At 28.2% G+C, this 9,992-nt stretch overlaps 1 protein-coding gene across 1 annotated transcript in view; it reads left to right on the forward strand.

Moving 5' to 3' along the window:
• p115 (General vesicular transport factor p115) overlaps window positions 1-8,238 on the forward strand; it is a 32,431-nt gene extending 24,193 nt beyond the window's left edge. The window contains exons 9-21 of the mRNA XM_067265814.1: window positions 1,783-1,847; window positions 2,864-2,952; window positions 3,020-3,174; window positions 3,254-3,459; window positions 3,597-3,707; window positions 4,252-4,373; window positions 6,146-6,327; window positions 6,651-6,769; window positions 6,844-6,982; window positions 7,052-7,194; window positions 7,272-7,439; window positions 7,514-7,645; window positions 7,713-8,238. Coding sequence (XP_067121915.1) covers window positions 1,783-1,847; window positions 2,864-2,952; window positions 3,020-3,174; window positions 3,254-3,459; window positions 3,597-3,707; window positions 4,252-4,373; window positions 6,146-6,327; window positions 6,651-6,769; window positions 6,844-6,982; window positions 7,052-7,194; window positions 7,272-7,439; window positions 7,514-7,645; window positions 7,713-7,769 — 1,688 coding nt within the window. The 3' untranslated portion in view covers window positions 7,770-8,238. The remainder of the gene's footprint in view (window positions 1-1,782; window positions 1,848-2,863; window positions 2,953-3,019; window positions 3,175-3,253; window positions 3,460-3,596; window positions 3,708-4,251; window positions 4,374-6,145; window positions 6,328-6,650; window positions 6,770-6,843; window positions 6,983-7,051; window positions 7,195-7,271; window positions 7,440-7,513; window positions 7,646-7,712) is intronic.
• The last annotated feature ends 1,754 nt before the right edge of the window (window positions 8,239-9,992 follow it).

Consider the following 9,992-nt stretch of genomic DNA (forward strand, 5'->3'; position numbering starts at 1 on the left):
ATGAAAGATTCATGGCAATTTTGTTAGAAAAATGTAAAATATTGTTCTGTGCAAACAAGTATGTATAATTTCAGACACTGGAAATTCTCTTTGGTATTTTGTTTGTAAGGTGCATGTTGCTTATAATTTTTTTTTTTTTTTCATTTGTATTCTTGTAAATAACATTTAATTAGATAAGAAGTGTGAACAAGTCATAAGTGTATATCAGTTCTAAGTAATCAAAATCACATTTTACAAATTTTAGTAAGTTTTTGTTTTGTAATTCATGTTTTAAATGAAATTTTCTGAATTAAATAAAACTATTTTCTTATATTATAGATAAAGTTGATATTTAAAAAATTATTTTGGAATGTAATCCCACTTTTTACATTTAATGTGAGTCTTACTTAATGCAATTTTAATATTGAGACATTTTTGTGGAACCTAACTACTGCATTATACGAGGGTTACCTGTACTATGAAAAATTAATATGATTCTGTAAATTGCATAATTTTTTAAAATGCATATATTCACTAACTTTTTCATTTTTTGTAAACATATATTACCTTGTTGTAAGTAAAGAACTTCAAAATTTAAAATATATGGTCATATTGAATACATAAATTCATAATTACAATAGAAATTTATATTTGACAATAATAAATTTTGCAGTGAAGTTTTGGCAACCTTTCCCAGTTTTGATGCTCACTTATTATTTGAGCCTCTTAGGAGTAAAATAAAAAGAAATCATTGCAATAACTATAATTTTTTAATTTTTTTTATTACAGTTTAATAGAATTATGGATAATTCAGTAAAACACATTTTAAAAATCTGTATTCTCTTCAACAACTTAGTATATAGGCCTATACTATAAAAAGACGATTATCACCAGTTTGTTGCACTGTATAGTGAAAAGCTTGGAAATGCAGCATGAAGATTATTAATTCATTAGTACAGAATTGATCAATACAGTTGAAGATCCATAGGTCCTAAATAGTAATTACTAGTGATAAAACCTGGTGGGGGTTTTTTTTGGTTTAACCTAGAGAGAAGAGACTGATTTCTAAGATAAGAAAATCAATTTCTTCACCATGGCAGAAAAAATTTTGATTTAAGACCTGAGGTCATACTTATGACATTTTTTTTATGTAAAAGGCCTAGAGCATTACAAGTTTGTTCCAAATGGCATACCCTATAATAAAGAATTCTACATTGACACTCTTGATTACATGCAAGATTCAATAAGATTAAAATGATTTCATCTCTGGCAAACAAAATGCTGCATTCACCATCACTACAATGTCTTAGCAAATTGCACTCTTCTAGTTAGAGAATATCTTGCAAAACACCAGATACTTGTTCTCCCACATCCTCCTTTAGTCATCCATCAGACTTTACTCTGACCAACTTTCATGTCTTTTAAAATGAAAGCTCTACTAAAAGATTGCAGATTCAAATCAACAGAAGAGATGGAAAGTTTGGTAGTAATTGCACTGAAAGAAGTAATGCATTTATTTCCAAGTGGTCCTCCTCCTCAATAAGGGTACAAACACTTGTAGAAGTATAACTGAAGATGTTTATTTTGAGAGTGATCTTCTGTAAATACTTGTACTGTGTACTGTAGATGTAATAAAGTATATTAAAAGTTTGGTTTATTTTTTACTCTACCATGTATTAGCTGGCTTTTAATCTGTTTCAATAATAATAAGTATGCTTTATTCTGTCAATAGTGTTGTCAGTGCCCTGATTTAAATTCAAAAATATTAATTTTAAAAAAATATGTATTTGTTTTTGTTTTTAGGTTTATTGCAACAACTTTGTAATATTTTGATGGCTAGTGGAGTATCTGCTGATATATTAACAGAGGTAATAATTGTAATGTTAAAATTGAATACATTTTATTAGTATAAATTTTTTCATAATAGTTTGCATTATATATTGAAGATTCTTATCAAAATTCTAACAAATAAAATGTGTAGAAAATAATGTGTAACATTTTTCTTAGAATACATTTTTTTGTACATTAAAAGAAACAGTAATACAGAATTGTTTTTTAAACAAACAGATGAAAATGGTTATAGCAAAATTTAATTTTTATGAAAAGCAATTGTTTTGTTATTCATTCTGTTTATTATTTACATAAACAATAATTTATTTGACTTTTGTATATTATATAATAAATTAAAGGTTATTATCTCTAGTGAGCTGTCAATCAAATTTACCAAAAAATTCTGGTATAGCCAGTATATAGGATTTTAAGTATAAAATCACATATATATGTGCATTCTTATCACATAAAACATTGTTATTTGTTGATAAATTCCAAAGGTTTTTAGAGAATATGTATCTATGACATATAATGATACAAAACATGTAATCTCTGATCCTACCATTGACTTTATCTAGCCATTTATTAAATCAGAAATATGGGAAGTTATCACAAATGACAAGAAACTATAATAGAAGAATCTTTAGTTGTATTTGTTGTCCTGAACATTTCTAAGCTGAAAATACTTTGATTTTTGGTAATTCTACATTATTATAGATGCTGTCAGGAGAATTTATATAAAATAATGATTTTTCAAAAAAATTTTTTAAAAATTTGTCTAGCCAGACTACATTAACAACTTTGAATTTGGAAAAGTATAGTAGTAATAATATGAATAATTATGACATTTCTAAATTATTTGTTTTTTTCAAATGACATATTAATTAAAATTATATAATGTTGAAGAAATTGAACAAATACTTTTAATTTTAATATTTTAAACATTGAAATTTCAAATCACCAATTTTGTATATAAATTTGAAGAATTAATAAACAAAACTTTTGGACCAATTTTAATGCCTAAATTATATTTACATTGAAAAAATTGTTTCAGAATATTAACAGTGTTGCTGAAGTTATTCGTGGGAATCATAATAACCAAGAGTATTTTGCATCAGTTACTGCACCTACAAATCCTCCCAGGTAAATACAATTCAAAATAAATTTAACAATTACGTTCTATAAAATAACTAATTTTACTATTTTACAGACCTGCAATTGTAGTACTATTGATGTCTATGGTTAATGAAAAACAACCATTTGGGCTTCGCTGTGCAGTGTTATATTGTTTTCAGTGTTTTCTATTTAAAAATGAATTGGGTCAGGCACAAATAATCCAAACACTTCTACCCACGACAGCGGACAGTAAATAATTGTTTAAAATTTTTTTTTGTTTATCCAGATTCAAAAATGTATATGTATTGTATTTTTAAAATTATTGCAGTGACAACAATAACAGCTGGACAACTTCTGTGTGGAGGATTATTCAGCATTGATTCTCTTTCTAATTGGTTTGCGTCAGTGGCACTCTCTCATGCTTTAGTTGATAATCCAACTCAGAAAGAACAATTGTTGAGAGTGCAGTTGGCCACAAGTGTTGGAAATCCACCAGTTTCTTTAATGAAACAATGCGCTACTATATTACAGCAGGTAACATTTATTGATCTCTTCTAAACATTAAGATTTAAGTATTATATGATGATTCAAAATATAAAAATTTTATTTAAATGCATTTAAAGTCAGATGCCATACTTAATGAATTACAATCAATTGTGTTTTTTTAACAGGGTGGTAAAGTTCAAACAAGGATTGGTTTATTAATGTTAACTAGTACTTGGCTGGCTCACAGCACTCTTTCTGTAACACATTTTTTAAGCATGCCAACAAACATTCCATTTGTATCCTTTAAATTTAATAATTTTTATATTAACTTCAGAAACTTTGTTTATAAATATTTAAAAAAATTTATTTAATAAGCAAGTTTCCAAAATTAGTTTGTGTATTTTTTTAAATTGTATTAATACATAAAATAATTACAAATCATTTATTTGTTGAGAGTTAATTTTGAATTTATTAATTGTGTTATTTAAAACTGATAGTTGATGCAAATATTAATATAAAATAATGATACAATTACAACTGAAGCTTCTTGTTCAGTATTCTAAATGAAATTGCATGCAAGTTGAAGATTTCTGGTTTGTTTCTTTACAAAAAAAAAGTATTTATTTTCTTATTTTATAAAATTATTCAACATTTATGGATGATTGAAAAAATGGAAATTAAATAGCTTATAATGATACTGCAATATAAATCATTTTTTAATTTTAAATCTTTCTTAGATATATTAGTAAGTATATAATTATATAAACAAAACGTTATCTTTTATTGAAAATAAAATATCAAGTAAGCATTTTCTACTTTTACCTTAACATGTTTGTAAAGTTGACATCACAAGTGGCTTTAGCAGAAGGTGATGAACTAGAGTTGTTAGTACAAGGAATATGTGCCTTTGTACTAGGAATTTGCATTGAATATAATGACGATTCACAACCGAGTTTCACCAGGTGAATACAATACAGAAATATAATTTTTAATTGCCTATTTACAAATATTGAAATTTTCTAGTTTTTGTAGTAAATATGATCACTTATTTTTATATTGTATTTTTCTTATATTCAATGTGTCTGTTTTTTTCTTTTTAAATTGTTTATATTCTTCTAAATCTTATATATGTATAATAATAATAATTTTGTATAATTCTGTAATTAGTAATTATCTAATTGCAAAAAGATAATTTTGATGGGCTTTTAACACAGTTTTCAGAATTCTGAGCATAAGATTGCACAGTAGATTTAATTTTTTTCCTGTTTAATTCTTTAAATATTCAAATTGTTGATCAGTAATGTCATCTGCCTAGTTTGCAATAGATGCAGTCAGGCCTGCCATAAGCGGGCTTGCAAGGCATGCACCGCATGCAGGCGGCACGTCCAGGGAACGGCAAATTGGTATTGCTGGCAAGCTCAGCATAGGTAGTCGTAGTTAAACAGGGGCGGCATAATTGGTATTGCACACGGGTGCTCAAACAGCTAGCGGTGCTGCTGGTTGCAGTTTTAAGTACTACTACATTTTCATACATACATACAGACTTTTTCTTCTAAATTTCTCTAAATTAATTCATTATTAATTTCAATTATTAAATTTAATATAAAATGGAGGTAAACACTTCTAATACTAAATTATTTTAACCACATAAAAATAGTAAATAATTTAGGCAATTTGTTGGTTGTTGTGAGATCGGGGGGGTGCCGAAGAAGGCGAAACCCCACTCGATTGACACCAATATGTGATTTCGGGGAGGTAGGAGAAAGTCGTACCTCCCTTTTTGATTACGCTTGTCAGGATAGCTGTTACGTTTTTACGGCTCGTTACGCGAGTGGATAGGAGGTGAGATGGGGTCGACGGTAAGGCGAAAATGACATTCGAGAACAAGAGGACACCAATTAACAAAAATAACAAGATTTATTAAAATTAACAAAAGACACCAATACAAAAGCTGCCTAAATTCCCTAAGTCGCGTAGGGTTCGAGAGAGAGCTTACAAGTTCGGTTCATACCTCTTAATTCGTTTCGTCAAGTTAGTACTTGATATCCTCGATGTGGAGATTAATATCCGAATTAGGCACAGTTTTATATAGTCGCGACTTAGCGCGGAGACGTTCGGACAGTAGGTCCGAGCGGTGACGACGAACGATGGCGTTTGTCCGGCAGATGATAAGAGACTCCCCTGAGGGGGGGAAAAGGAGTGTCTTTTATAGCTTTTGGTTGGGAAAATCGGTCATGTGATCGTGGGTGGATGGCGCTCAGGGTCATAGGTGCTCCCAGGACTAAAAATATATGACAAGTTCGAACGTTAACTATAAACTAAGGTTGCAAGATGATCCGGATCTAGTTAAGAACAAAGGATTGTTGACAGTTATATGTCCAGGGACGCATATTTTCTCATCCGGGATCGTTTTTAGACAGGATGTTTATATTAGGGGAAAATTCCTAAAACGACTTATTACAAGTTAAATTCTGAGGGAAATCCAGATCTCACATTGTTTTTGATTATTGTTCTTATATCACACTATATAACATGACAAAGTGACTGTTTTTTATTTAAGTTTTTCTTTCATGCACAGTTTCTTTTTAATTATAGTAATTATTATTACATTTTATAACTAAATGTTATTAATTTTCAGTATTATATTTATAATTATAATAAATATTTGAAACTATTCATTTTTAGTATGTATTAAATATTTAAGAAAATTAATTCAAAATTTATATCTTTACAGAGACGATCTTTGTCAACTTATAGTGAAGCGGGTAGGATTAGATACATTCTTAGACAAATTAAGTATTGTTTCTAAACATGAAAGTTATAGTCGAGCAGCTCAAAATCCATATCTGAAATATAAGGCACCAAATGACGTACTGTTCGATTATGAATTTTGTCGACTGTTTAAATCTTTAGAAGGTAAGAAAAATTTATGCAAATTATTATTAATATCTCTAATGGATATTGATTTAAAAATTTTATCTTGACTGCAATTTAAAAAGCTACATGATAAATTATTTAAAGTTATATTCATAAAATGCGCTAAAACTCAAGACTAGAAAAGAATAGATATGTATACATATGTATACACTTAAATTAAAATGAATATTTTTCATTAATTTCTATTTATGAATAACAGATTATAATTCTATACATTTATATATAAGTAAATTAAATTATATTATTCTAATTTGAATTATTAAACTATTTGTATAGTTAGAAATATTGATTTATTTTTTAAGGATTGATAATTAAAGCAGTACAGCCAAAACCAAAAGATCTGACAAATGGTCCAGAATCGACAATGACACCCGAACAACAAAAACTTCTCCAGCAATACAAAGATGTGATCCGTGATCAAGTAAGGTATTAACATTTAAAATTTTAATAGCCATAATTAGATTATTGTTCACACTTAAATTTAAGTTTTTCTAGGATCAAAAATTGCATGATACAAAACAACAACTTGAAGAAATAATGACCGAACATAAAATGTGTACAGCACAATTACAAGAAATGTCTTCTTCTATTCAACAATTGCGTGATCAGAATGCACTTTTGAAAGCCCAAAGAAGTAAGTTTTTAATTTAAGAATGGAAATTGAATAAATTTTTGAAATTTAATGTAATATTTTTTTTAATAGCTGCAGCAAATAATAGCGGTGAAAGAGCAAATAGTCCAAATTTAGAACTAAATCAAGTAAAACAGGAGCTAGAGGAATTACGTCAGAAGTATGAAAAGATACAAGAAGAATTAAAAGAAAAAAATGAAGTAATATGTAGAATGGTATGTTTGATTTCATAATTTCATAAATACTTTAATAATACATAAATATATTAAGTAAGTATCTATAATTGTTTTAGAATGAATCAAAAGATGTAGAAAATACATCCGAAGCACAACAAAACGAAAATTCAGAAAGCCAAAAAATGATTGAACAATTAAATAAAGAAATTGAAAGTCTCAAACAGAATGTAGATCAGCTAGAAAAAGAATTAAAAGAGGCTCAATCTAAGAACTCTGAAATTGAAGTAATTATAAATTTTCATATTTTTAATTTTCTTGTCTAACTTTATTAGTTACATTATTGGAAAATATTTTGTAGAAAGAATTAAAAGATGTTCAAACAGAAAAGTCAAAGTTAACTTCAGAACAAGAAGATCTTCTAGTCCTACTTACAGAACAAGATACTAAAATTTCTAATTATCAGCAACGATTAAAAGACTTAGGGCAAGAGGTAATTAAATTTACTGTTTTATGTTCAATGTCTTTAGTTTCCTTTTTAAAAAAAATTTGCATTCTAGATCGAAGACGACGACGTGCTACATTCTGACGAGGATTGCGGAGGAGGAGATTTTTAAAATAATTAAAAAATAAAAAGAAATAAGTAAATAAATTCAACAGGTGAAGCCATCTATGCGAAAATCTCTCAAACAAGTATTTTTTTACATCATTCTGTGACAAATGGAAAAATTTTGATTGTAATTTATATGTTCTGATAGAGAAACATAGTTAAATAGAATGTAACTTTTCTTACCTTTTATATTATTCTTATCCTTTATTTCATAGTAGAATCTTGGTTCCTAATTAATACTTTTCGAATACTTGTTAAAAAATGTATTTATAAAAAAAAAGAAACAAATGAAAAATGATAACCAAATGTACAGAAGTTGTTTCATAATTTGAGTGTTGCATTTTATAAAGAAGTTTACCTATACTCTTTACAAGGTATGGTTTAAAAATCAGTTATTATTTTAAAATATTAATTTTCAAAAGCATTTAAAATTCTTCTGCTTTAATTAGTTGATGAATAAAAAAAAATAAAAAGTATATATTATAATTTATTGTGATAAATAAATGACTTTTTATTATTTGGTTAAATTTTTAATATTAAAAAATCATTTGAAGGAATTGTTGAATGTATTTTTTATTCACGAACATCTATAATAAATAATTATCAATTAAACATTTTACTTTTATGCATATTCAGAATATCGAAAAAATTTATATATATATATATATATATATATATATAACCGCTTAAAAATTAGGTGATGTATGTATATATTTAATTTATTATAGATTAACTATTTGATATGCTCTTTTAATAGAAGCTTGCTTATAATTCTTACAGCATCTAAATTCTAGTTGTTTTAATGGAAATAACCCAATATGGTTAATGTAATGATAGATTTGAGTAGCTGAATTCCGTAAGAATGTTTTATAAACTTTAAAACGACGTGTCCCGAAAGAAAATATGCAAATTAGCATAACCTCAGACATCCTCGAACATCAGATGCTATGACGTTACCAGTGGCTGGTGTACTCGATTCGTAAAGAAATTTTTGGAGGGAAATAAAATGATTTAGTAACTTCATTTATATTAAATAATAATTGTAAAAATCAACCCTTCTACCAGAAATATTTTCCCCGTCAAACGTGGAATATTATCGACAACGTAGTCGGTTGAGGGATTATTCCCTGGGCGTAGAACGTTTTCACTCGAAAAGGAAAATAAAACGTAGAGAGTTTAGAATAACACACTCTTAATTCTCGAAGGAAATGCAACTCTGCAGAACGTGATTTTGGCTAAATTAATAATGCTAACATGGCACGAGTGCAACTTAACGTTGCAACAAATCATCTTGTCAACGGTGCATCTTCGTTGTTTCCAACAAAGAAAACAATTGTCGAAAATGATGACGATCGAATGACGAAGGAGCAGTTTGTTGGATCATTTTTAACATCCGTCAGCTTTTGTTAACAGTTGTGATAATACACTGTGGTGTTTATTACTTTATTACTTTATCCCTCCCCTCTTTCGATGTTCAACAAAACTCAAATTTCTCGCAAAATCTTTATGCATTTTATTATTCATATAGTGATAAACTGTAAAAAGTTGAAGTTCGACCCCTCCCCTCCCCCTGTCCAACTTTGTCCGACTGTCATAACACACACTCTTTCACCGTGGACCTCAAGGCAGTTTTTTTCCAACCCGCGAGTGTATTGGTGAGGGTCCGTGACTTTTTTAGGAAAAAAGAGAGGCATATCATTTTATGAAATAAAAGAAATTCTTGTAATAATTACCATATATTTTGTATTCAGATTTCAGCTCGAAATATTTTTCCTGTCAAAATTAGAACTTTTTGGGTTAAATATCTGATTGGTTGGGATCTACGATTGTTCAACAAAGTTTTCTTCTCCACCTGTATAAGGTATGTTTTCAGCACAAATTTCTCGTGTGGCAACTAATAGTTTCAATAGAGAGAGATGAGATTTTAGAGTAGCATATGAGTCTAGATATGCAAGAACGGCGGTTTTTGATAATATAGAATGACCGTATCTATCCTTGTCACGGCTGTGATTCCGAACCAAGTAAAAAGCCATATACAGGAATCAGAGTTGCCGATTTTCGGGGGTCGATTTTTCAGCCCCAAATGCCTAAAGTATCGTTCGAAAGATGATTATTTTCTTAGGTAGTGGACAAACTTTAAAAAATTCGGTTTAATTAAAAACGTTTATAATTTCGATTCTATGTGCATTAGTGAAGTTTACAAAAATTGACTGCAATTATTTATTTATTT

This window comes from Centruroides vittatus, unplaced genomic scaffold (assembly GCF_030686945.1).
Source record: "Centruroides vittatus isolate TY-2023 unplaced genomic scaffold, ASM3068694v2 contig_2480, whole genome shotgun sequence".
NCBI classification, from domain to species: Eukaryota; Metazoa; Arthropoda; class Arachnida; order Scorpiones; family Buthidae; genus Centruroides; species Centruroides vittatus.